Source organism: Peromyscus leucopus, chromosome 22 (assembly GCF_004664715.2).
Source record: "Peromyscus leucopus breed LL Stock chromosome 22, UCI_PerLeu_2.1, whole genome shotgun sequence".
Lineage (NCBI taxonomy): Eukaryota > Metazoa > Chordata > Mammalia > Rodentia > Cricetidae > Peromyscus > Peromyscus leucopus.
The window spans coordinates 21,208,791-21,236,744 of record NC_051081.1 but is presented as its reverse complement, the minus strand read 5'-3'; the positions used below and the strand labels follow the sequence as shown (position 1 = coordinate 21,236,744).

At 45.9% G+C, this 27,954-nt stretch overlaps 1 protein-coding gene across 2 annotated transcripts in view; it reads right to left on the bottom strand.

Moving 5' to 3' along the window:
• The window catches only part of Thada (THADA armadillo repeat containing), a 294,070-nt gene that overhangs the window by 48,730 nt on the left and 217,386 nt on the right, over window positions 1–27,954 (bottom strand). For both annotated transcript variants that reach the window (XM_028892580.2, XM_028892588.2), the window contains exon 31: window positions 23,388–23,482. In XM_028892580.2, coding sequence (XP_028748413.1) covers window positions 23,388–23,482 — 95 coding nt within the window. The remainder of the gene's footprint in view (window positions 1–23,387; window positions 23,483–27,954) is intronic.

Genomic DNA, 27,954 nt, shown 5'->3' with positions numbered 1-27,954 from the left:
CACCTGCAAGTGAAGCCAGTAACGCTGTGTGGACAAAAGGGCATACATACTGCACGATACACAGCAGCTCCCGGTGCCATAAAGATGAGTGGAGAGGGGAAGGAGGGCGGCAAAGATGGAGGAGTGAAGTGTTGTTTTTGGTTGTTTTTTCGGTTTTTGAGACAGGGTTTCTCTGCATAACAACTCTGGCTGTCCTGGAACTTGCTCTGTAGACCAGACTGTGTTTGCTTTTAAATTAACATTCTTATTTGTATTTCTATTATTCTTTTTTAGTTTTCCTTGTGGGGGACACACAAGGTTGGAGGCAGATATGGAGGGACTGGGAGATGAGTGGGATTGGGGTGCCTGGTGTGAAATTCCCAAAGAGCCAATAAAAATTGTTAATAAAAAACCCTCAAATATCTACTGTCCTAAAATTGCCAGTGAACCACAGGTCAGTTGTTGAGTATTTATGTACCAGGTACTGTTTTGTTATTATAAAATATTGTATACCTATTATTTAACATTATGAATAAGAATGCCTTTTAAATTCGACACTGTTGGGTGTTTCTCTACCCATTTAACTACTCACGAATAAGGCAGGCTCTACTATTATTATTCCTTTTTTACAGATGAGTCAAGTGAGAGGTTAAACTATTTGCCCAAGACACCGATGAAACAATAGGTAATGTGTTGGTTAGTCTTATGTCAACTTGACACAAGCTAGAGTCACTGGAAAGGAGGGACCACAATTGAGAAAATGCTTCCACACGATCTGGCTGTAAGACATTTTCTTAATTAGTAATTGATGGGGGAGGGCCCACCCATTGGGGGTGGTGCCATGCCTGGGTTGGTGGTTCTGGAAGAAAGCAGGCTGAGCAAGCCATGAGGAGCAAGCCAGTAAGCAGCACTCCTTCATGGCCTCTGCATCAGCTCCTGCTCTCTTTGAGTTCCTGCCCTGACTTCCTTCAATGCTGACCAGTGCCATGGAAGTGTAAGCCGAATAAACCCTTTCTCCCCCACCTTCCTTTTGGTGATTGTGTTTTGTCACAGCAGTAGAAACCCACTTAAGACAGGTAAAGAGAACACAAAGGCTGGAAGAAAGACCAAAGAGAATGCAATAGGTACTACTGGGAACAGTTAAAAAAAAAAAATGCCTTTCGGGAGCTGGAGAGATGGCTCAGTGGTTAAGAGCACTTGCTGTCCTTGCAGAGGACCTGAGTTCAGTTCCCAGTACTCACCCCTGGATCTGACACCCTCTTTTGGCTTCTGCAGGCACCATGTGTGCATACACAGGTACAAACACATACACACACACAGACATAAATAAAATAAAGTAACTCTTTGTTAAAAAGAGCTTGACTGGGAGAGCTCGGTGAGAAGAGATGGAAGATCTAGGACCATCTAAGGGGTCTGTCTGCTTTACGTCTGTACCATGAGGTAGAAAAGCATCAAACTACATTCATGCCATACTTTCTCCAGATTGTTGTGACACAGAGATACACCAGAGCTGAGCTTTCCTTTCAAACTTCATTTCACTTATTATCATGGCGGAAATGCACGGCACACCCACAGAGGCAGAGGACAACCATGTGGAGTTGATTCTCGCCTTTCACATTTACATGGGTTCCAGGGATCAGACTCAAGCATTTTTATCATCTTTCTGGCCCCAGGAGAATTGCTGAAACACAAGGGTGCCTCCCCTGGAGGGATCAGTCTTGTTCCATTTTAGCTAACTGACCAATTAATTAACTAATTGCTGAGACAAGGTCTCAGGTAGCCCATATTGGCCTTGAATTTGCTATATGGCTAAAGATGACCCTGAACTGTGGACCCTGCAAATCCTCTATGCTGGGTTGCAGGCTGGCATCACCACACCTGGGTCACACAGTGCTAGAGCCTCAGGTTGGGCTTTAAGCATGCCAGGCAAGCTCTCTCCTACATTTTTGGTTTTGGAGAGAGATTATCCTTAAAAGGCCCCGGTTGGCCTGGACCTTTGTATGTATACATTTGTGGCAATTCTCCTGCTTCAGCCTCCCAAGTGCTAGGATCACATGTGTGAGCCACCATGCCTGGCCAAGCCACCGACCCAGTTTTCAGTGAGGAAGTCATACCTCTAGCCCTTATAGGTGCTGTTGCAGCTGCTGCTAAGCCAGGCATTTTTTGAAAACTGCAGCCCTTGAGTGCACACATGCATGCACGGATCCTAGCAGGTTTGGATTCTGCTGGGTTCAGGTTGTGCAGATTACTGCCTTATTAAGACGCTGATAGGTGATCCTGTGTCCCAGCTGAGAGGCACACTCGGGAGAACTCTCCCAAGGGTTTGCTGCGTTAGCGAGTGGGGAGGCAGGAACTGCAACTCTAAGCAAAGTGCACTGATGGTAGCTAGCATGGTACTTCCCGGAAGGGAAGAGGAAGAGCATTCACCACGGTGCATTTCCTCTTTAAGGAAGACACCAAGGGAAGTGTGACTAAGAATTCAGAAGAATGAGTGAGCACGATCCGATGCTGCTGGCAGTGGATGTGGGGCAGTGGGCTTCCACAGTGTGGACACTGGCTCACCATGTACAGTCGTCTTCCTGTCTCTCTCCAGACTCACGAGGCAGTGAATTGAAAAGACCAGCCTCTGCTTGCGTGGAGGTCCCATGGGTGGAAACTGTGATCCAGAACCGAGTGAGGGGGCCTCTAGGAGGAACAGGAGGCTGGAGGGAGGAGTGTCCAACTTTTTATTATAAGCAACTGCAGAGATAACAAAGAATTCCTTTCCTACAGCGGTTCTCAGCCCAGGGAGCGTGTGAAACTCATCGGGGAGATTTAGGAAAACATGTTCAGGGACACTTGATCACATGTCTGGGAGAGTCTTAGCAGTTTAGTTTTAAAGTGACCCAGGTCATTCTGGTGTGCATCTGGGACTGACAGCGACTGTCACTGTCTGGTGGCTCCACACAGACGGCAGTGAGGACTGGGTCTTGGGGTACCTTACATTTTCATTTTTATGAGTACCTTCTGTCAGCAGGGCACAAGAAACCGACAGCAGCTCTTGGTCACAAGTTCAGCAGCCATTTAAACTGTACCTTTCCATGGGTCACCTCAAACTTGATTGCTTTGGGTTCCTTCTTCCTTGGGGAGCCACAGTCTCACCGAAAGGGTCAAGTCCTCGGTAAACTACTGTGTCTGCACTAGGTTCAGATGGTTTTGGTAGTCCCATTTTGCATGAACTTTCCCAGCCCTTCCTGTTGGGCAGTCTTTGCATGTTCCCACCAGTGCGGTCAGTGAAGCCAAGAATGTGTAACTGAGTCTCACGCTCAATCTGAGTCATATCCAGGTATGTTTTTTGTTCGTTCTTCAGAGTAAAGTGTATTTCCAATCCTCAGGATAAGGCTTAGTGGCTGGATTCACATGGAAGGACACTACCTCCTGCTACGTTATGTCCTGCCTCCTTGGAGAAATACTCCTCAGTAAAATGCTATTGGGCTCATCCTGTAATCCTAGCACTTTGAAGGCTGAGGCAGAGGGATCACTATGAGTTCAAGGCTATCCTGGCTACATAGTGAGACTGACTTTGCCTTAAAAATATAAATGAAAGTCATAAGTAATGGAGCAGACAGCTATAAATTACCAATTTTAAAAATACGTTTTATTTTAAATTATGTGTATGCATGAGTGTGTGTTGGGTATGTGCATGTGAGTGCTGGGAGGCTAGAATTTGGCACCAGATCCCACAGAGCTGGAGTTACAGGCACAGTGAATTGCCAGATGTGGGTGCTGGGAACCAAACCTCTGTAAAAGCAGTACGTGCTCTTAACTATTAAGCCACCTCTCTCTAGCCCAGTTGCCAAATTTTTATTTTGCAAAGTAAGAGTGTTAAAAAGCTAGAATTAGCCAGGTGTGGGAGTACACTACTGGAACCCCAGTGCTTAGGAACAGGCAGGAGAGTCAGGAGTTCAAAGCTATCCTGGATTATATCCTGTCTCAAAAACCAAACCAAAAGAATCAAACTCTACTACTATCTGGGCATGGTGGCTAATCCACGTGTATAATCCCAGCACGTGGGAGGCTAAGTCAGGAGGACTGTAGCAAGTGTAAGTTTATCCTGGGCTATGTAGAATTCCAGGCCAGTCTGAGCTACAGAGTAAGACCCCGTCAACAAAGACAACCAAAGCACAACAAAATACCCCACCACACACATCATCACACAGCAGAGGAAATGGAACCATACAGTGCCAGTGCAAACAGTTGTCTGGTTCTGGAGGTTGGACCTGGGGTCTGTCCATGCCAGGCAAGCAGATTACCAACATGCTCTATCTCCATACCTAAGGGAAAGGGAAACAATGTGGCTTTAAAAAGTGTGCCACAGCATCATCTATCTGCCTGCAGTTTAACCAAGCTCTGGTGAAGCATCACCGGGGATGGCAGGTCTGGGAAGCTGACAAAGGCTCCCCAGGGTGCATTTGCAGTGCCCAGCTCTCCCGAATACACGTTTCTCAGGGAGGAAGGAAGGAGCACACATGTTCCTCAGGAAGGAAGGAGCACACACGAGTCACGAGTCACGTCTGTGTGCAGCTCAGCAGCCACTCACCCTGTGTCCTTGAGCAAGCTCAGCTGTACCATCTGAGTGCGTCTCAGCTCCAACCTGGGGATTTCAGTATTACCTTGCACCCAGAACAATGGCACCTAAAGTTAACCTAGACCTCAAATCTGCCATTCCTAACTAGCCAAGTCAGGGACACTGACCCTGACCAGGCTGCTGACAGATGACTCAGCAGCAGCATCTTTAGCGAGTCTGGGAGGAAGAGCTAATCTTAGCGGCAGGCTTACAGATCGTCATAAGGTCTGGGTTACTCATACAGGTTTATCAAATGCCCGAGACAGGTCTCTCTGTGCTGCCCAGGTTGGCCTCGAACTCCTTCTTCAGCTTCTAAAGTAGCCAGGGTTATAGCTGTGCACCACTGCACCTGGCCTCAAAGCTTCTTTTAAAAAGTCAGTATAAAGCTGAATGTGGTAATAATGTGGTAACCTCAGTATTTGGGAGGCTGAGACAAGATCATGAGTTCAAGGCCATTCTGGGCTACAGGGCAACAACTTGTCTTAAATGTATGTGTGGATGACACACACACACACACACACACACACACACACACACACACACATATACACACACACCCTCAGTTGGTAGTATGTATGAAGTCCTGGGTTCAAACCTTCTACCTGAAATGAATACCCCCCTTCTACATACTCCAAAATCCAAATTAAAGATGCGTATTAGTTTTAGCAAGGGTATTCTGAAAAAACTGTGGCTGATATCACTGCCACATAATTATGGATACATTGGGGTTACAATATAAAGGTATTTAATTTGAGGGGTAAGAAGGGAGGAAGAGAGTGAGGAGAGGACAGGAGGTGGGGGAGGGAATGAGAACATACACAAAGAGAGGTCCAGCTCTCCAAGGGGACTAGGAGTCTCAGATTTTAGCTGCTCACCCTAGAGTTTCCGACTGTAAGAGCCTGCTAGCATGTTTGCTGGCAAATTGCCAGGTACTGCTGATGCTGTAGAGTGGCAGGGACCACATGCACTTTACCTCAGCCCATCTGGGGTCATCTGCTCTTCTGGGTGCCCACACTTGCCTTGTTGAATGGGATTCTGACGTCTAGCTGGTGCTGGCTTTGGCAGAGTGCTCCCTCATCAGAAGCCAGCCCCTTGCTCTAGTTCTCAGCCTCAGAGCTCCAGAACACATACAATGCCTGGTCTTCACTGTGATGTCATTCAACAAAATACCCCAACAGTCCTGTGCTCAGCTGTCCAAAAGACAAAGGCCAAGAAGGAAAAGTTGTACAGGCTGGAGAGATGATGTTTCCTTGGTCCTGGCAGAGATGGTTACAGACAAGCTGCAATCCAGAGGCACGGATGGGAAAGGATCCTCCTCCAGACAGAAATAGACCACCAAACAGAACAGAGGCTCAAGCAGCTGATGGGCAGCTGACCAGCAGGTCACAATGAGACTCACTAGGTTATCTTGGGGCTCACCTGCCACTGAGACGCAGAGGCTCTTACGCTGTTCCTGCCACCTCAAGTGAGTGAGTCTCTTTCATGTTTTGCAAAGGCCCGAATTCTCTGCTGCTGCTAGGTTGATACAGCTTGCAGATGTGCTGCGGATAGGCCTGCTATGTATACGGCCCTGCACTTGATCCCAGCACACAGAAACTGGGTGCGGGAGTCTACTCCTGTAATCCCAGCATGGCAGAGGTGGGGTAGGAGGATCATAAGATCAAGGTCGCTTGGCTACACAGTGGGTTAAAGGGTATCCTGGGATACACAAGACCCTGTACACCCCCAAACTCCCACAAAATAGGTTTGCAGACATAATTGTTCTAAGTTTTCTCCCAGCATCCCTTAAAGGAGGGGCTAAGAAAGACTGAATTTGCAGTGGGGTGTCCCACCTTCTCTCAGTTCAGTGAGGACTAGAATCGGAGCCAAATGAAGTTCTTCTGTGAAATGGCTGATAAACTGGGTCTAAAAATAATCAGCTGATAATTTGTTCTCTGTGAATGTTAATGTCTTGTTATGCAATTTCTCAGTAAAAAATGTTACTTGTACAGAACAGGAAACCATAGGAACTACAACAACAACAAAAAATCAACTGATTTATTAATTCTTGGCTTCTCCTTATCAAAGGGAAATTCCATTCTTCTGTCTAATCCCCTGCCTCTCCCAGTAAACTGTAATCCTGACCCCAGAGGCCCTTCCAGTCACAAACACAGAAAAGGACCAGGGAGAGGACTTGGAAACTGGTCTTCCCTGAACTGATCCTGGCTGTTCTTTCTTGCCAGATGATTTTGTTTTGAGTTCTCTGACGCCCTCCAAAGCTGCATACAGAGGTCGGCCCCATCACATATAAGCCCTCTGAGAATATTCCCTTTTCCCTTGTGGGCTGGCTCGTTTATGTCAACCTGACACAAGCTCAAGTCATTTGAGAGGAGGGAACCTCAAGTAAGAAAACGCTTCCATAAGATCCAGCTGTAGGCAAGTCTGTAGAGCATTTTCTTAATCAGTGATTGATGGGGAGGGCCCAGCTCATGGTGGGTGGTGCCATCCTGGGCTGGTGGTCCCGGGTTCTATAAGAAAGCAGGCTGAACAAACCAGGAGAAGCAAGCCAGTAAGCAGCACCCCTCCATGGCCTCTGCATCAGCTCCTGACTCCAGGTTCCTGCCCTGTTTGAGCTCCTGTCCTGACTTTCTTTGTTAATGAACCCTTTCCTCCCCAACTTGCTTTTGGTCATGGTGTTTCACTGCAGCACTAGAAACCTGAATTAGGACACTCTGGTTGTCCATGTTCTCAGAATCACAGACCTCCACCTCATCCCTAGGACATATGTAGGCTGGTATGGAACCCACTATGTAGCTGAGGACAACCTTGAACTTCATTCCTCTGTGCCTGCATTTCAATGCTAGCTAGCATTATAGGCTTGTGCACCAGGGCCAGCTCAGAGGCAGGCATTTAGTTTAAGCAAAGGACTCTTATGGGCTGCAGGGATGGAGCTGCTAAGTATACTATTGAAGAGCACTTGTTAAGCCATAAACTAAGAACACAGCCCTTCAGAAGAGTCCAGAAAAGATGAGCACATCAGGTTCATCCCATGGGAAGGGACCAACATTTTTAACTTCTTCCCTCCATCTCCATCCCACCTAGCCTTTGCTCAATGCAGAGAGCAAACCAGGAAATACTGTGGATAACACAGGACAACTCAACACACACTTGCAGTTATTTCCCAGCACAGACTGCTTCTGCTTCTCCAGAGAAGTGCCCTGCAGCTGCCTCCAGACGAGCAGGAGTCTGCCCATCGGGACACCCCATCACTTGCTGCCCCTTTCCTTTAACCTGATTCCCACAAAGGACTTGAGGCTGCTCCAACACCCTCAACAACTGGAGACAGCAGGGAGGCACTCCGAGGAGGACAGCGGTGGACAGGCTCCTCTCAGTTCCTGGACCTACCTCCGCTGCCTCACCTCCACAGAGAGGGACAGACCAACCATCTCAGTCCCTTGCCAGTGTTACTAGACAGTCTCAAGACTGGGCCTGACCTCTGACGTATGCATCTTAAGAAACAGAAGCGAAGACCAAAGAGGTCTCCGGCAGCACTGGATGGCAGACAAACTGCTGGAGGCGTGGTCTGCAAGGAGGGCTCTCAGCTGGCAAGTCCAGCAGAATCTGGCTGGGCTGGGAAGCCACAGGAGGCGAGGCTGGGGGAAGTGCCAGTGTTACTGTCTCAATGTCCCTACCACAACTCAAAGGGAAAGTGAATCTCCACATGAGGCAGTAAGAGGGGGAACTTTAACTGGGTGGTAATGAACACCAGAGGAAGCTACGAATTTGAGGCCTGATCCAGAAGGACAGTGGCTTTATAAAAAGAGGAGAAGACACCTGGGCCAGGAAGCTCTCAACACGTGTGGCCCTCTGTCTTGGATGACAGCGCAGTAGGCCTTTGTCAGATGTCAACACCACATTCTTTCACTTCTAAAACTGTGAGCAAAACAAACTATTTTCTCTCTAAATCACCTTGCCTATGATGCTTCTAGCAACAGAAGATGGTCTAAGACACCAAACATCTGCTTAGAAGCCACACCCCCCACGTCATAACCATCCTTTTGTTATCAACTTAGCTTCCAGACAGCTGTGTTTTCACAGTGTTAGCTTTTTTCTCTTTACGATTTTTCCGTAAGTTTTCACAATATTTTTTTTTTTTTTACTTCCACCTGATCTTCTAAGGGCATTGCCTTTATCTTATAGATATAAAGATAATAAGAGGTGTCAAATGAGGTAGAGGAAGTGATTCTGTATCTGCACTGTTCTTGAAGAATTATTGTAAGAATCATCATTCCCGGCGGTGGTGGCGCATGCCTTTAATCCCAGCACTCAGGAGGCAGAGCCAGGCGGATCTCTGTGAGTTCGAGGCCAGCCTGGACTACAGAGTGAGTTCCAGGAAAGGCACAAAGCTACACAGAGAAACCCTGTCTCGAAAAACCAAAACCAAAACAAACAAACAAAAACAACAACAACAAAAAAACCCAAACAAACAAAAAACAAAAACAAAGACTCATCAACAACCAGAAACTGGAAACTGTATGAAATTCTTGTTTTAATACACTGGACAGGGGCAGGACATATCCTCCTGGACAGAACCAGAGCACTAGCACAGAGGTGAATGATGAGATTAGCGTTGGGAGGGTCAGGCTGCAGACAGTGGGGTGCATTTCTGGAGAGGAAGAAGCCCTGGCTCCACACCTCTGTATGCAGAAAAAGAAACTGCACGGGGCGAGGAGTAAGGACAAGAAAGCCACAGAGGGCTGAACAATTCAACCCCTTACGCTCCCAAAGGCTCGTTTTAGTTTTGCTTTCCTATCCAGAGTGGGGCTCTTGTCGTGTGGGGGGCATCACACACGTAACCGGGCACTGCCATACAGTGGAGCTGTCTGCTTTAAACCGAAGGCTCCTCTTCAGACTGAACCTTCCAGGACAAGGTTAAAGCAAGCCTCAGAAGACCCCAAATGACCTGCGCAACATGGCTGTGCTGGAACAAACTCACACATCCAATGAGCAGCACAGATCCAGCATCCTACAGCAGAAAGCTGACACTTTCTGTGTCCAACAGTAACCACTAGGCAGAGAAGTAGGAAAGTGGGACCCAGGATGAGAGGGAAAATTAATAATTAAAAAAAACAGATGCAGAAATAATATGTAATGAGAAATGTGGTCATGAAAATAGCTCATATAAAATACATTACTCATGGTAAAGACTCTAGGAAACTACTAAACAGGATGAGAAATACAGAAGATATAAAAGATATAAATGAAGCCGGGCAGTGGTGGCGCACGCCTTTAATCCTAGCACTCGGGAGGCAGAGCCAGGCGGATCTCTGTGAGTTCGAGGCCAGCCTGGGCTACCAAGTGAGTTCCAGGAAAGGTGCAAAGCTACACAGAGAAACCCTGTCTCGAAAAACAAAACAAAACAAAACAAACAAAAGATATAAATGAAACTTCTAGAGACAAACAGTACAATGTCTGAAATAAAAACACACTGGATAGATTAGATAACACAAAAGAGTTAACCTGGAGATACAGAAATAGAAGAGAGGAGAACTGAAACACAAATTAAAAAGAAAGAGAAAGAAGCCTAAAACATGAGGTACCTGTAGGACAACTTCAGGTGACCTAACTTATGTGACAGGAACCCCTGAAAAGAGGAAGGAGGTGGGCAAGGGGTAGAAAAAAATGTCAAAGAAATAATGGTGTGAGAAAAACTAATAATCATATAAAGACATTTATCTCACATCATACGCAGAAGTTAGACAGATGTAGATCATGAAACATAAGTGAAAAATCTAGAAACATAAAGCTTTAGAGCTAAGGATGCAGCTCAGAAGTTGTGTGTGAGTGCTTGCCTAGCAGATCCAAGAGCCTATCCCCAGCACCACAAACCAGCCAGCCAGCCAGCCAGCCAACTAACCAACCGAAACAAAATCCTAGTAGGTTTTGGAAGGAAGTGTGACCTTGAGATAACAAAGACTTCTTAACTAGGGCACAAAAAGGCACGAAGCATCCAGGGATGATGGTGTACATCTGTCATCCTAGCATTCTGGAGAAGGCAGGAAGATGGTTCAAAGCCAGCCAGGACTACACGATGAGTCTAATAGTGTAGCTATGAGTATAGCCAGCCTGTGCTATACAAAGAGACCCTGATTAAACCAAACCAAACCAATCAACCAAACAAAAAACCCAAAAAAACAAAACAAGTTCTTCCACAAAAAGGAAGGAGGGGAGGGAGGGAGAGAGGGAGAGGAGGAGGGAAAGAAAAAAAAAACAATCAACTGGACATCATCAAAATTAAGAATATGTTTGCTTCAAAGACACTGTTAAGGAAATGAAAATGAAAGTCAGAGAGAGGAAAACACTATTCCCAAATGTCTCTCTCTATAAGAAACTCACACTCAGAGTAAGAAACAAAACCTCAGGCCTACGAGATGACTAGGTGGGTAAAGGCTCCTACTGCCAAGCTAATGACCTCAGTTAGATTCCCAGAACCCCCATGGTAGAAGGAAAGAACTGACTCCCACAGACTGTCCTCCCATGTGTCTGAGGGTACATATGTGTGTATATACCCCCCAAAAGAACCTATGGCTCAACAATAAGAGAAACACCAATTTACACGAGAGTTGTGTAAATGTTGGATACTTTGCAAAAAAGATGGCAAATACTCAAAGATGCTCAACCTAATAAAGACGCTACACACACTCAGTGCAACGGCCAAGCTGCCACAGATAACACCAAGTGCTGCCAAGAACACGGAGCAAGAGGACCACCCTTCTGGTGGGAAGGCAAAGCGGGCAGCTCTGGTGATAAACATTCTGGCTGTTTCTTTTTACCTTATGGCCTAATAATCTCCTTCTTACATTTTTTTTTTTAAATCTAAGAAAAATCAAAGTATCTAACCAAACAATTCTTTGTGGATGTTCAGAGCTCCATCTCTGACATTCTCTAAACAGAGAAAACAGCCAGCATGTCCATAAACTGTTCATAAACTTCCATAAACAAACTATATAAACATTAGAAAACTAACTTAGCATGTAAAAAGTCACAGTTCACATTGAATGAACAGAATCAAGAATAAAAACCATACTTTCAGAGTCTATGACATGCATGGCAGCTCACACCTGTAATCCCAGGACTTGGGAAGCTGAGGCAGAAGTTAGAGGCTAGACCAGCCTGAGCTACACAGTGAGATTTTCTCTCTCTCTCTCTCTCTCTCTCTCTCTCTCTCTCTCTCTCTCTCTCTCTCTCTCTCTACATATTTTTTTTTTTTTTTTTTTTATTTCATGACATAGTTTTTTTTTTTTTTAAGCCTTGTTCTAGGGCTGAAGAGATGCCTCAAAGGTTAAGAGCACTGGCTGTTCTTCCAGAGGTCCTGAGTTCAATTCTCAGCACCCACATGGTGGCTCACAACCATCTGTAATGAGATCTGGTGCCCTCTTCTGGTGTGCAGGGATACATGCAGACAGCACACTGTATACATAATATATATAATGATATCATCAGCTTGACAGACATAGAATAAGCACTTGTCAAGATTTGATACATTTTAGTATTTTTAAAAAATTCAACCAACTGGAAACAGAGACTTCATCAGTTTGACAAAGGCATTCATGAAAACTCACAGCATCATCTAGCATCATCCAGGAACAAGACAGGGATGCCTGCTCCTGACACTCCTGTTTTCACAATGTTCCAGAGATTCTAGCTAGAGGAATCAGGCAAAAATAAACAAAAGATATCCAGGCTGAAATAAAGAAGCAAATGACATAATCTTGGACTCAGAAAACCCTAAGGGATACACCCACACGCCCCTACATGCTAATCAAAGTTAATGCATGAGCTCAGAAAGGCTGTAGGACAAAAGATCAGTAATGAAAGACACACATGGTGTGAACCCTAAAAACTATAGAACATCACTAAGAAAACAGGACAAATCAAAACACTGGAGACATTTTTTGAGACAGAGTCTCATGTAGCCCTGGATGGTTTCAAACTCACTCTTTAGTTGAAGATGGCCCTGACCCTTCTACCTCTGCCTCCTGAGTGCAGGGGTTACAGGTGTGTGCCGTGAGAACCAAGTTTATGCAGCCCTGGATACCAAACTTGGGGCTTATCCATGCCAAGCAAGCATTCTACCAACAGAGCTACATCTTGACTCCCCCAGGCTGAAGACTTAAATAAACTGGAAGTCCTTTTCAGTTCATGGATCTGAAACTACTACTGCTACGATGACAATACTCTTCAAACTGATCTACAAATTCAATGCAATCCCTACCGAATTCTAGCTGGCTTTTCTTTCCCATTCTTAATATACTGATAAAACTGATGTAAAATTCTTATGAAAATACAGGGAATCAGAAGCAAAAACAATCTTGAAAATAACTTGGAAGACTCACTGGCATTTCTAAAGTTACTACACAGCAGTGGTAATGAAGCGTGCTCCTGGCAGACGGCCAGGCATTCAGAGCAATGGGCTAGACCCAGAAACACCCAGAAAGGGGCAGAAGAAATGGTTCCACAGTTCCGAGCTCTTGCTGCCCTCCCACAAGACCTGAGTCCACAAGCCCATGTCGGGTGGCTCACAACTGCCTGTGAGTCTAACTGCCGGGGATCAACTTCTTCTCTAGCATCCACAGGCACCCTACACACATGTGGAACGAGCACGTGCGTGCGCGCACACACACACACACACACACACACACACAAAATAATCAAGAATTCAAAATGAAACTCATAATTTATGGTCAGTTGATATCTTTTGATAAGGAATCAGAAGCAATTTGGTTTTTTTGTTTTTGTTTTTGTTTTAACATACACCTGGACAGTCACATACAAAGGATAGGCTTGTATTGTATCTCATACCAAATTAAAAAATTATTCCAAATTAAAAAATTAACCCCAAATGGATCATAGACCTATAAAGCTTTCAGAAGAAACAGGGATGGAATCTCTGTGATGTTAGGCAATAGGTCTTAGGTATAATGTCAAATACACAGCAACAAAGGGAACCATAGATTCGGCAGACTTTATCAAAACACAAACCTTTGTCCATCAAAAAATGCCACCGTGAAAAGTGATGGAAAAAAAGTCTTGAAGAATAGGAAAAAACATTTGCAAATGTGTGGTTTACAAGGGATTAAAATCAAGAACATCATAGAGGACTTTCACAACAAGAACAAAACATAATTATTCCAATTTAAGTGTGCAAAGGAGGGCTGGAGAGACAGCGAAATGATGGTTTTCTAGAGGACTCAAGTTCAGTCCCCAGCACCCACATCAGGCAGCTCCCAACCAACCACCGGCAACTCCGGCTCAGGGAATCTGACACCCTCTTTTGGTCTCTGTGGAGATCCATGTACATCCATGGAGACATAGACACATATAAATAAGAATAAACCTTAAAAATTGGGCAGAAGGTCTGACTAGACATTTCTCCAGAGAAAAATGACCAATGAGCAACAGGCAAGATGATGTGTCATCCAGAAGGAGAGCCAAATCTCAGCAGGGAGGGCCACTCCCCGCAAAGCAGGGCGACTGCAGTCAAGCAACGTTAGCAAGTCCTGGAGTAAGTGGGAGAACTGAACACCCCAGGGGCTGCCTGCAGGACCACCCCATTGGAGATGCTCAGCAGTTCCTCAAGAAGCTCGTATACAGCCTCACAACTGTACTCCCATGAGCAAGTTATTCGGAACTAAAAAAAAAAAAAATGCCCATGAATATTATAGCAGACCAAATGTAGAAGCAAACCAAATGTCCATCGGTTGATAGATGACCAAAAAAGAAAAAAAAAAGTGATTATCTCCACTATGGAATATTATTTAGCTATAAAAAAGAAAGTGCAGCATTAAGCCACAATATGGATGAACCTTGAAAACATTAAGTAAAACAACCCAGACGTGAAAGGCCACAAAGGTATGCTTTCCATTTATGCAAAATATCTAGAACAGACTTATTTGTTATGTATACAGTGTGCTGTCTGCATGTATCCCTGCACACCAGAAGAGGGCACCAGATCTCATTACAGATGGTTGTGAGCCACCATGTGGTTGCTGGGAATTGAACTCAGGACCTCTGGAAGAACAGCCAGTGCTCTTAACCTTTGAGGCATCTCTTCAGCCCTAGAACAAGACTTAAAAAAAAAAAAAAAACAACAACCTATGTGCACTGTAATTTAATAGACATGGCCAAATAGTTTCTGATGACTGGGGATGAAGGGCTGAAGAGGGGAGAGGCGGGAACGTGTAAAAGGACAGAAACCACAGAGTTCTGAGATCATCCTGCACAAAGGAACAGTTCTTTCTCTGGGGGTAGGAGTGCAAGTCGGAAAGTTTCAGGACAGGGTTCTGTCACAGACACAGACACTCAATCCAAGTGTCCCACTGTGACCAGCATTTAATTTGGATCACTGAAATGGCAGGGACAGTCTCCATCTTCCTACTAGACAACATGAAACTGCAGTTCTAAGAGTGGCCTACACTACTCACTTGGAGTCAACATGGCAAACATCACTTTAACCTACTCATCCAATACCGCCCTAAGTAAGGGAGTTAGCTGCTACGTCAGAATGCACTCTTCCCTGGGAAAAGCAACAGATCAGACCAGAGTCCAGTCTGGAGAAAACCAACTAATCTATTGACGACAAAAACCTCAGCAATTTCCTTGAAATTTCATAGGTGCACGCTCAGAAACCTGAAGTCCCCAGAGACCTCTAAACCCTGTTCTCCACCCCCTCCCCTCCCACCCCAGCTGTGTCACGTTAGACAGGTCTGCGTGCAGTAGTACTAAAGGCATACAGCCGAGGCACGGTGCGAATCATGTTCAATTTGTTCAGATGGAATTGGTTACATTTAACCTAATTAGACTGGATAACCAAAGCAGGTGTCCGTAGGTTGCCAATGTTTTCATTCTCTGTAACTGTTCAGCTGCATTTCCTAGTAACTCCGTAGAGGAAGTTCTTAGGTCATAGAAATCATGGGCTGTATTTCTTCCCATCATGCACAGTGTCAGTGTTCTGAGCAATGAAAACACAAGCACTGTTGAAGATGCTGTGCACACCTCACCATCTGACTGTCCCAGCACGTAAGCTGGCTGAGGGGGGCTGGCAGCACCCAGCGTACCATCTGCAAACCTGAACTGTAACACCGAGTGCCCATGTCCTGATCTAACACCTGTCTACAAAGCACACCGGGCAGCAGTTAGACTAGTTGGGATTTGGACTTCACTCTTGTGAGCTGGTCATTTTTAGGGCATCTAGAAGAAAAATAGTAACAATTATAAAGTAAGATTCCAACTGAAGGAGTGTTTATTGTGCTTGGCAGAGTGATGAGATCTGACCTATAAATCCCAACGCACAAAGAAACCACAGAACAGTCTCCAGCAGCCTGCTACTGGGAAGTGTTGGTGTGGCGGCCCTAAGAATGTCCATTTTCAAAGGAAAAAGAGGGCGGGTCCTGCTCAGAGTGGCAGGTGCTCTCTTTCTAGTGATACATCTGAGTCCCAGCTACCCTCTCAGATGACCCCACACTGTCTGAGGCAGGGAAGACACTGTAAAAACTGTGATTTAGAAGCTGCGGCAGAGAATGAAGCCTGGGGCTGAATCCAGGAAGAGCGTTCCAGGGCTCCTGCAGAGGGCTGGAGAGCTCAGGTTCTGACACCTTTGGACACACATGAGTTCTTTCCACCTCAACACAGATGGGTACAATGAAGGAACACCAGCACCTCCCCCGTTCATGCACATGGAATGCTGGGTACGGTGCTGGGCACAAGAGCCGTTAAGCAGTCAACAAAAGTTGGCCATTACTGTTAACCATGACAAGGGAGATGAAACTGAAAATAATGTTTTCTAAAATTGAGAGAAGGCCTACACATCCCAGGGGCAAGGAAGCTGCCTCCAGAGACCCATGTACAAAGGAGTACGAAGCTAGGCCTGGGGACACAGGCCTGTCGTCCTCACTACTCAGGATGCTGAAGTAGGAAGGTGGAAAGTTCAAGGTCATCCAGGCACCTTAGCAAGGTCCTGTCTGAAAACAGTGTGTACAGAGTGCTGAGAACACAGGTCAGCGGTAGCGTGCTGGCCTAGCAACTGCAAGGACCTGGTTTCAATCCCCAGCATCACCAAAGAGTGCAGGAAGGACATGCTCCTCTCTAGCTATAACTGTGATGCCAGTTCTTCATTAACAAACGCCTTCAAGATTTCCTATTTCAGTACCAGGTCCTGTGCTCATTGCATGAGTTGGCTGTTTGAAACCTGGGACTTATGCAGGGACGCTTGGCTCAATCTGGGAGGAGGGGCTGGACCTGCCTGGACTGAGTCTATCAGGTTGATCTCAGTCCTCGGGGGAGACCTTGCTCTGGAGGAGATGGGAATGGGGGGTGGGCTGGGGGGAAGGGGAGGGGGCAGGAAGGGGGAGAACAAGGGAATCTGTGGATGTTATGTAGAACTGAATAGTATTGTAAAATAAAATAAAATAATTAAAAAAAAAAAAAAAAAAAAGACCTGGGGAAATCAAGCTGGTATCTACCTGAAAGCTTCATCCCTGCTGATTAGCTTTCACTAATTCTTAATTCTTAAACAATAAAATAACTATTATTAACTAAAAAAAGATTTCCTATTTCAATAGATTGAAATACATATGAATACAGATAGGTATAAAACAATAGTCACAAAATTAGTAAAATGGGGTTGGCTGGTAGGGCATGCAAGAGGCTGAGTTCAGTCCCAAGCCTGGCATAAAACCATGCTAGATTCAAGGTCATCCTTGGCTACATGTTAAATTTGAGGCCAGTCTGCACTACATGAGACCCTGTCTCAAAAAGAACAGCAACAACAACAAAATTCATAAAATGTAGGTTAGGAAAGGAAACACACACACATAGCATAAAATGGAGTCTAAACACATAAGTATGATGTTTATTTAAATATGTGATAAATATTCAACTCAATAGCTGTGAAAAAATTTAAGTGGTGGATTTTACAGGCAAACAGAAAGTATGTCAGAGCCAAGGGGATAAATAGTGTGGTATTTTGAATGTATTTGGCCCCCATAATCTCATAGGGAGCGGCACGGTCAGGAGGTGTGACTTTGTTGGAGTGGGTGTGGCCTTGTTGGAGGAAGTGTGTCACCATGGGGGCGGGCTTTGAGGTTTCCTAGGCTCAGGATACAGCCCAGTGTCTCAGTCAACTTCCTGATGCCTACAAATTGTAGGACTCTCAGCTACTTCTCCATCACCATGTCTGCCTGCATGCTGCCATGCTCCCTGCCATGATAATGGACTGACCTCTGAAACTATAAGTGAACCACCCCAATTAAATGTTTTCCTAAATAAGAGTAGCTGTGGTCAGGTGTCTCTTGACAGCAACAGAAACCTTAACTAAAACAAATATTTAGCAAGTACCAGAGAATATTTTAGCAAATAAATATTTCAGTGGATATTTTCCTACCTGAAAAAAGTAACTTAGGTTGGATTTAAGATTAGCTTTAAAGTTCTGTCTTTGAACACCCTTGCACAGGCCTGTAACCTGGCCCCTCTGTCTTTGCACACCCTTGCACAGGCCTGTAACTGGCCCCTGTCTTTGCACACCCTTGCACAGACTTGTAATCCAGTCCCTCCTTCTTTGCACACCCTTGCACAGGCCTGTAACCCAGCCCTTGGGCCTGTAGAGTTTTGCTTTCTCTCAACTGCAGCTGAAACTAATTTTTCTTCCTGCAGGAGAATGATGTATGTATGCTAATAAAGACAGAAAAGGGAAAAAGAATACAGAGGATAGAGTGTCCATGTGGGTTTAAATCACTTTAAAATTCCAAACATAATCCCAGATTTGGACTTTTAAAATGCAGTTAATGGGTGAGGAAACCTTGAAAGATTTAGAAGTATTGTGATAAACGTTTGAAGCACACAAAACATATCACTATTACAGGCTTTTCTAATGACCCTCTCTGCCTCCTCCTTCTAGGTTTTTTCTCATTGTGTCCCCAGCCCTTCACTGTGGTTCTAGGACATTTCAGAGATAGGAATGGCCTCTCAGTGCCATTTACAGGACAAAGTTTGAGACAGGTGGGCAGAGCCTCCTCTATTTAAAACCCAACCCAAAATCTCCCTGAAAACAGTGCTTTATTATTTTGGTAATCAGCCCCATTTATAAATATGCTTATTATGTAACTGATTCAGACAGACAGGATGGTTCAGTGGGCAAAGGTGCTTGCTGACAAGCCTGATGACTTGAGTTCAGTCTCCAGAACCCACATGACAGAAGAGAACAACTTCACCAAGTTGTGTGTGAATGTGCGCACATGCAGCACACACAAAATTGTAGTGAAAATGTATGTATGTACAGAGGGATGAAAGTGAGTTGTGTAAAATCAGTAAGTGGAAATAAGAGGAAGACGTGTCCTCTAACTCCGCCATCCTAAGCATCCTTTGAGCACTGCTGCCTTTCATTCTGGCCTGGTCCCCACTCTCCATCTCCCACACCCCCAATATTGGTTGTCATGATGACCAAGCCAACCATCCCTGAGAGTCGGTGAACGAATTTTCAGTACCACTGGACTTGTTGGACATATTCGTAATCCCAGCACTCGGGAGGCAGAGGCAGGCAGATCTCTGTGACTCAAAGTGGAGCCTGCTCAACAGAGCGAGTTCTAGGTTTGCCAGGACTACATAGTGAGGTCCTGCCTCAACCAAAAGCAAATGCAGGCGGCCAGAGGGCTCAGCAGGCAGAGGCGCAATCCACCAAGCCTGACCACCGGAGTTCCTTTCCAGGGTCCATGTGGCAGGAGGCAGAACAAAGATGGAATGCTGTCCCCTGACCATGTGTGTGCCGTGGTACGAGAGTTCCAGCAGACACATGCACACACAACAAACACACAAACAAATAAAGAAAAACATTTCAAAGTTGCACCACCCCAGGAATCTTCAGCTACATTATTTATAAGAACTTGGTTCTTTAAAGGTGCTGAGAATCCAGGAAGAGTGCAGATCAAGAAGGGCCATGTTGTTAAAACCCACATACGTCTACCCTGTTTTTCTCACACACCGTAAGTTCCTTTGCTGATGCAGTCAAACGGCCCCTTGGATTCTGGCTTATGAGGCTCTCCGTGACTTCCTGTCTGCCTTGCCAGCTTCACTTCTAGTAACACTTGCTTAGCTTTGAACCCCAAACTTCAAACACCCCAATTCTTTGAAGATGGTGCAGACCCCCTCTCTGTTGGCACTACCCACCCTTTGTTCATCTCCTGAACCCCTGCTATTGTCAAAACCTGACCGTGACCTGCCAGCCCCAGAGAGAAACAAGCTCCCCTCGGTGCTTCCTTCTTAGCCCAAGGCTCGGTTCACACTGGTCTGGATACACGGCTCAACATAAATCTGACGCCAGCATCTCTCACGAATACAAACAAGTGAAAACAAACCACCACCGCCACCACCAAAGCCTTTGTCCCCATCAGCCAAGTCGTCACAGACAGCGGTGACCTGACAGCCTGAGCTGGGAAGTGAGCAGTTCTCCTCCTTCCCTAAACGTTAACTACCGGCAGGAGAACTGAGCTCACAAGAGGAACCTAGTATGATGATGTGACTTGGAATCAGACGGATCTATACAGCTCACAAGAGGAACCTAGTATGATGATGTGACTTGGAATCAGACGGATCTATACAGCTCACAAGAGGAACCTAGTATGATGATGTGACTTGGAATCAGACGGATCTATACAGCCTACTAAGGGACCACTCATTTGGTGGCAGATTTACCCAGTGCTCAGGTGCCGCTGTCAACCATTCATGAACCAAAGAGCAGACTTTACTATTGCAAGGTCACTGTTTTGAACTGGGAGAGCGCTGTTCACTCTAATAACTATTTTGCCTGAAATTTGGTTAATTCTAGAGACCTAGTTCTTCACAGGAGGGAAAATGCACTATTATTGCTATGTGGGCACATTCTATGAATATAGATAGCATTCATATACATACATATATATATGTATAGATAGGTTATGAGCACATATATCATGTATTCTGTGGCTTATGAGGTCAATTCCCAAAGGTCTGGACAAAACCAGTGCTGTCCAGATGATATGAACAATGTGTGGAACTTAAAATTTCTGTTCTCTCCTTTTCCCTTTTCCCATCACTCCATCTGACAAAGTTAAGCACGTGTACTCAGTGGCAGCTTTGTTTTTCTTTCTTTTCTTCGTTTCCTATGTTAGTAATAATTTTTTTTTTAATTTTTTGAGACAAGGTGTCACTATATTCAGCCTTGGCTGGCCTGGAACTTGCTGTGTGGACCAGGCTGGCTCCAACCCACCGCCATTCTCCAGGTTGGCTTCCCAGATACTGGACTACAGCTCTGAGCCATTACACCTGGCTGAACAGTTGAATCTGCGTTGTTCAGCGGTGCTGGGACTGAGCTCAGGGCCTCTGCACACGCCAGGCACACCATGTGTCACTGGCTGTTGCCCCAGCTCCTCACAGTTTGAGTAAGACATGGAAAAACTCGTGAAATGAACGTCAATCATACATTTAAAATTTTAATGTGATCAGTATAAAAGTTCGAGAAACTCTCTAGTTTTAATATTTGAACTCTATTTTAATTAATTAATTATGTATGTGTGGGGGGCATAAGTGTGCCAGGGTGAGTGTGCAGGTCAGAAGACAACTTTCAGAGGTTGGTTCTCTCCTTCCACCATGTGGGTTCTGGGGACCAGTCTCAAGTTGTCAGAGCTGGCAGCGAGTGCCCTTACTCTCTGAGCCATTTCCCAGTCCTGCTCATTTAAAGACAGTGTTGTGAAATGTAGCCCAGGCTGGCCTTACATTTGTAGTCCTCTTGCCTTAGCCTCCCCAGTGCAGGAATTCTCTGAAATCTGTTATACATTTTATACCCACAGAACATCTCAGTTTGGAGCAGCTTCATGAGTCGAATGCCCAATGTCACTTGGGGCTAGTTCCTGCCTCCCTGGGCAATGCAAGTACAATACATTTAGAGTTGTGGTTGTCACTAGAGAAAGAGGAGAATGCTCTGTTCCCGCCATATCTTACTCCACAAAGGATGCTAAGAGGAGCAATAATGCATGCAGGAGAAATACTGCTAAGTTACCGAAGTTACTGTGTGATTACTCTTAACTGGGGCAGATGTTACAATTAATGCTAAGAGTTTAGAGGACAGAGTCATTAAAAAGTCCCAAAGACATTTTCATGGAGTCCATAAACAAGGATGAGAAAGAAGGTGGGGAAGCAAAGGTACACCACAACATCCAAGGACTGACCCTTTCATACCAGAGTAACCACAGTGCACACACCTGGGTGAGGCGGTTTCATATGCTCTTTGCCCCCGCAATGCACTTTAAGGTAGCTTGAGTTTGAGAATAGGGTTCTGTATGAACAGAGCTGGACCAATGATTGCCCACACACAACTCTGCCATACTCTGGTGAAGAGGTTAGCAAGCAGGCCTTTTAGACTCATCTGCAGTTACAGATATGGAATTTGGATGAGATATAGAAAGGCAAAAATCTAGGAGCGCTTGTTTGGTAGCATCAGGTTTACAGTCTTTGTGTAATCTCTGGGCCCCAGTTAACTCACAATCGACTAAAGTGGATGAACACATAGGTTCCTCACAGCTAGAATGACAGATATTTTATAGTACAGACCTGGATACTCTCAAGAACATAAGGGGCAATATTCATAACTCTTGTGATGAGAACTACAAGCTGAGACTTTATCTTTTTTTTTTTTTTGAGACAGGATCTTATGTAGCCCAGGATAGTTTAGAACTCCAGTAGCTGAGTCTGGCTTGGAACTCCTGATCTTCCAGGCTCTACCTCTCCAGTGCTGGGATTACAGGTATGCCTGGTTAAACCAGGATGTGGTTCCCCATAAGCCAATGTGATCCTCTACTACTGGATGTGGAGAGGATTCTGTGTTCTGATTATCTCTGCGTGGACCCGGGGGCTTTGTGAGCTAACACATATCAATCTGGGTGAGGCAGCTTCAACCCCTCCTCTGCCCACAAAATGCTTTGAATTGGTTTCAGTTTGGGAGCAGAGATCCATATGGACAGAGCTGGACTCTGACAGCCAGAACATACTTACTGAAGGCAACAAATCACAGACAGGCTAAACCCAACAGAGGAAAGGCCTGGCCTGCTTGTACTCAGAAGCTCCTTGGACAGGCCTAAGCAATTAGGAGAAGCTTATTTTAGCCAGCTGCAGGCTCATTATCCTGCATTCCACTTTGGATTGGTGAAAACCCGTTTCAGTCTGTGGCCTGGAACTCGTGTACTGCACTCCCGAGGCCTCTTAAATAAACATATCAAATTATTTTTTACTTGGGATGTCCTTCTCTAATTCACTTTATGAATTATGATGAAAATAGAACAATTGTATGTGGATCTATAATCAGACACACACATGGTCTAGAGACATGTATGAAGGCAGAGCCTGAGGGAGGAACTCTTACACAAACTGGTACCCGATGGATTGAGACCAGAAACTCAAATATCCACCAATAATGAGCCACTCAGCTATCTCTACAGGAGACTAGGACGAACCATTACCGAAAATGATGACATTTTCAGAGAAGATTATAAAAGAGCAGAGGCCAAGGTCTTCAAAACACAGAGGGTATCTGAGTAGAGTTCCGTCTTCTCTGGATGGACAAATAGACTACATTTAAAGGTGAAATTCAAGCAAACAGGGGCCGAGTTCCTTGAGACACTTCTGGGAAGGAGCCACATGGACTTCTGGTCAGTCTCACACAGTTAGCTATGGGAGAGTGTTCTGAGGAGCTGCCCAAAACTCTCACCTGCAACGTTCTAAGGTAGGATGTGAGTCATACCTGGATGCTTGCCTTCTGCACGTCTGTTCAGGCAGTTAGTCAGCAGGAAGAGAATATCAATGTATACAGCTCTGGTCACCAGGCATGGATTTTGCCTACAAAAGTGAAAAGTAGACAGTAAGCTGCCTGGGCGTAGGAAAGAGAAATACGGCACGGCGTTTCTACTAGGGCTGTCACGAGGTTCAGGCAGCTGTATCACACTAACAACGATGGACTCTTGTGGGTAGGAAGAAAATGGGCAATTTGTAAAAAACGAGTCCAGGAGCCTGTGGCAGAGCCGAAGTCTGTGTCTCAGTCACTGCCCCATGGCTGTGAAGAGACACTATGGTCGAGGCAACTCTTATAAGAGAGCACATTTTTTTTGTTATTTTTTTGGTTTTTTTCGAGACAGGGTTTCTCTGTGTAGCTTTGCGCCTCTCCTGGATCTTGCTCCGTAGACCAGGCTGGCCTCAAACTCACAGAGATCCGCCTGGCTCTGCCTCCCGAGTGCTGGGATTAAAGGCGTGCCACCACCGCCCAGCTCAAAAGAACACATTTAAGTGGGGGCTTGCCCACAGTGTCAGAGGCTCAGTCCATGATGGTCATGGCAGGCTTGTGCAACAGCCGTACCCACTGAGCCATCCCTCCGGCTCTCCGCCATGTTTTGAGATAGGGTACTCACTGAACCTGGGGGAGAGGGGCTGAGCAGCAGCCTCGGGGCTCCTCTTGTCTCTGCTTCCACAGCACTGAGGTCACAGGCATGCACTGCCACGGCCGGCCTGAACCTGAGTTCTGGGATCTGAAGGCAGATCTTCACGAGTGTGAGGCAGGCAAGCACCCCGCCAACTAGCTGAACCTTTTTCTTTCCCAATCCTGCCCATCATTTGCCTTTCTCTTGTTTCCCTCAGGTTTCTCTGTCACAATTCTTTGTTGTGCTCTTCCCTCCACAAGTCTATCACTGTTTAACAGCTGGGCCAACCCTGCCAAGAGGCTATTCAGGGAAGCAGGTCAGAAAACTACAAGCAGGAGGCCAGGCCTGGGACAGGAAAAATCAATCAGTGAGCCACCAGATGTCTAGCACAGGGCTGAGGAAGTGGCCCGGTAGCTCTGTGCTAGGGCTGGGCAGAAGACACACAAGGAGGGCATTAGGCGTCTGAGAAGTCTGCCTACTTATGCAGAGACAACAGAGACCCTGGGAGAAGACCCACGGAATGAAGAGGAGAAACAGAGTGCCCCGGAGAAGTGGCAAGGGCCTGTAAGAATGCCAGTGCCCTTCGTTGTTTAATTTGTCTCGTCTTTTGGGCAGTAATGGGGATTGAACCTAGGACCTCAAGCACAAGAGTCAAGTGCTCTACCACTGAGCTACAGGCTCAGTCTTCATAAATGCCCTGGGGCAGGGTAAAATGGGAAGAATTCAGATGGACAAAGTTGACCAGACGGCATTTTGAGACATGACTACAAATGTCGAAGGGATGTGTTTGGACCACAAAGAACTGGCACGTGCTGGGAAAGCAGATGAGCTGCCTGCGATGGCTGCTCCTTGATGTCCTCAGTCACTGTGAGTTGCCATGCTGCAGAGTCGCAGCCTCCTTCCTGCCTCTGTTTTCCAGACATAGCCATAAAGACAAACATGGGGAACTGGTTTGCTCAAACTCAGGCTTTGTTTTTTTTTTTTGGGGGGGGGACGGCGGGTTTCGAGATAGGGTTTCTCTGTGTAGCTTTGCGCCTTTCCTGGAACTCACTCTGTAGCCCAGGCTGGCCTCGAACTCACAGAGATCCGCCTGGCTCTGCCTCCCAGTGCTGGGATTAACGGCGTGTGCCACTGCCACCTGGTGAGTAATATAGGCTTTTACAGTGAGATTTTTAGCTAAGTTAATATCCTTTTGTCGTCGTCATTATCATCATCATCGTCATCATTATTGATAGGGTGTCATACAGCCCAGGCTGGCCTTGAACTTCCTGTGTACCAGAGGATGACCTTGAACTCCTGATCCTGTTTCCACCTTCCGAAATGTCGAGATCACAGACCTGTGCCACTGTAACACCTGTTTTTTTTTTTAAAAGTCAAGGTTCAGTGTTCAGTATGTGGCCCAGGCTGGCCTAGAACTTGCAGTGATCCTCCTGCCTGAGCTTCCCAGGGCTGCATGCTGCAGCTAACATCCTTTAAAACATTTATAAATGAACAGAACCCACTGCGTGTTTCCTAAGCAGACACTGCAGACATACTGCACTCCGGCTCCTCCGTGACTGTGAGGCTCTGGGCCAGCTTGCTATAATCAAAATGATGGAGGTCCTTTCATATGCTGGCACTTTAGAGTCAGGGTCAGAACAGAGCCCACGCTGGCTCTGAGGAACTCCGAGAGCCATTCTGGCCTGCAGCCCACCATTCACGGCTCCGCCCTCCAGGAGAGCCACAGAACAGGCCATGTGTAGCAAGGGACTGGGCTCTCTCTGTCTGGCTTCTCAGTCAGGAAAATTCTTTTTCTCTTTCTTTCTCACTTGCTCTAACTTGGAGACAGTACATGTGAGTTCAGGGTGAGCCAGAGGTTTGTTCTCGGCCTGTCAAGCCTCTTTGATGATGGGACAGGAAACAAGCCACAGGATTTTGAGGAGCTTGGGGATTTTTTTTCTACCTCCAAATGAAAAAAACTCTGGCCTGGGCATAGTCCAATGAAGATTTACACTGTTTGAAGAAAGTCTGACTGGCAGGGTCTGAGAGATGGGTTCAAAACCAGCAGAGCAGTGGTGCTGGAAGGTGCAGGAGGAGGCGAGCTCGAGGACTAAGTTTATACAGAAGAAATAGAATGAAGGGTTCTTTTGAGAACCTTGTTTTTCTTCCACTGCTCTCTAAAAAATCATTTGTCTCTTGACAAACACTCACCCGAGAACCTGATGAGTATGTCTTTGCCTTGGGAAATTTCTGAACTCCATTAAACCTTCTGCCCTCTGTCCTGGAAGCCGGGGGCTGGGGAGAGAAGGCAGGACATGTCCACAATGGCCCCAGTGTCTAGAGGATGGCAGGAGCTCTTGGGAAGCCTGTGATAAATTATTTACCTCTTGGCCCTTCCGGAATCGCAGAGGCTGCTGATCTCTTTTAACTGAGGCCTATTCATTCAGAAAACATTTACTCAGAAGTTACATGGAGCCGGGAACAGTGCCAGGGTCTGGGAACAGGAAGACGATACAGTCACTGCCCTCAAGGAACTTAGAGTCCTGCATGGTGGTTTTCAAACTGCAGAGTGTGTAGGGCCACTTCATCAGCTATGCATAAACTAGCGGAGGGTGGCCAGTGAAGGACGGGCTGAAGACAGCAAAGAGGTAGGGAGAGAAAGAGGGAAACAAACTCCAAGGTATCACAGTAGTTTCACTACCTTGTTTGTTACCGGGTTTCTAGAAAGTTCTTGCCCAGGATGATTAATCTTACGTATCTTTTTTTTCCCTTCTTCCAGACAGGGTTTCTCTGTGTAGTTTTGGTGCCTATCCTGGAGCTCACTCTGGAGACCAGGCTGGCCTCGAACTCACAGAGATCCGCCTGCCTCTGCCTCCCAAGCACTGGGATTAAAGGCGTGTGCCATAACTCCCAGCTAATTTTATATACCCTTAAATGAGATATAATTACTGAAATGCAATAATTTAAGTAAAATATTGAGTATTTTCCCTAACTTTTAAATTCCTTTTCTAGGGAACGATACAGCTTACCTTGCACTGAAAGGATGGTATCAGTAAGACTATGGGTGTGTAGAAAGCTAGCGTTCCTAACTCCCATCTGCTAAGTCTTAAGGAAATTCCATTCACTTCCTCACCCCCGTGTGTACTTCTGAGACAGGATCTTAGTGTATAACTCTGGCTGGCCTGGAACCTGCCGCAAGTCCTCCTGCTTCTGCCTCCCAGAACCAGTTGCAGGGTTTTGGAGGTGAGGGTACAAATTATTCACATCTTAATTAGCTATTATTCACAATGTCAAGCCACACTAGATTTCACAAGTTAGTGTGTCTAGTGTATCTGTGTGTATATATGTCCACAGATGCACATTTACCCATTGGCTACCTGTAAAAAAAAAATTTTTTTTTGGTGTGGTATTTTTGGCTATTTAAAACAAACACTTGAAATCTACTAGTTTAGTGGGAGAAACATAACCTGATATTAGAGTCTGATAGTACCATGAGAGAGACCAACAGAGAAACAAGGCTGCTAAAGGAGGCAGGCCTGTCTACCTGGTGAGGAGTCTGGGCAGTGGGCCACAGCCATGACCCCAGCAGAGGAAGCAGCGCACCGAAGGCTTGGGCACACAGCAGCCATGGAGAATGTGGTGTTGAGAAATAAGAGGAGAGAGGAACAGAAGGTGGAGAAGGTGGTGGTGCAGGATGGAGGAGCAGGGGCCCAGATCCAGAGCTCCAAAGCCCTAAAGGATTCAGGATCCTATGGGCCCTCTCAGCTCAAATCACACCAGAGGACTTGGTGTCCACTCAATACTGTGAACCCTGAGGGACTCCCCTGAGGAGACAATCCACTTTGGCTATATAACAGCAAACTCTTCCAGAAGAACCCATGGTTATGTTCAGAGGGCTGGAAACAATTGTCCTGCCTC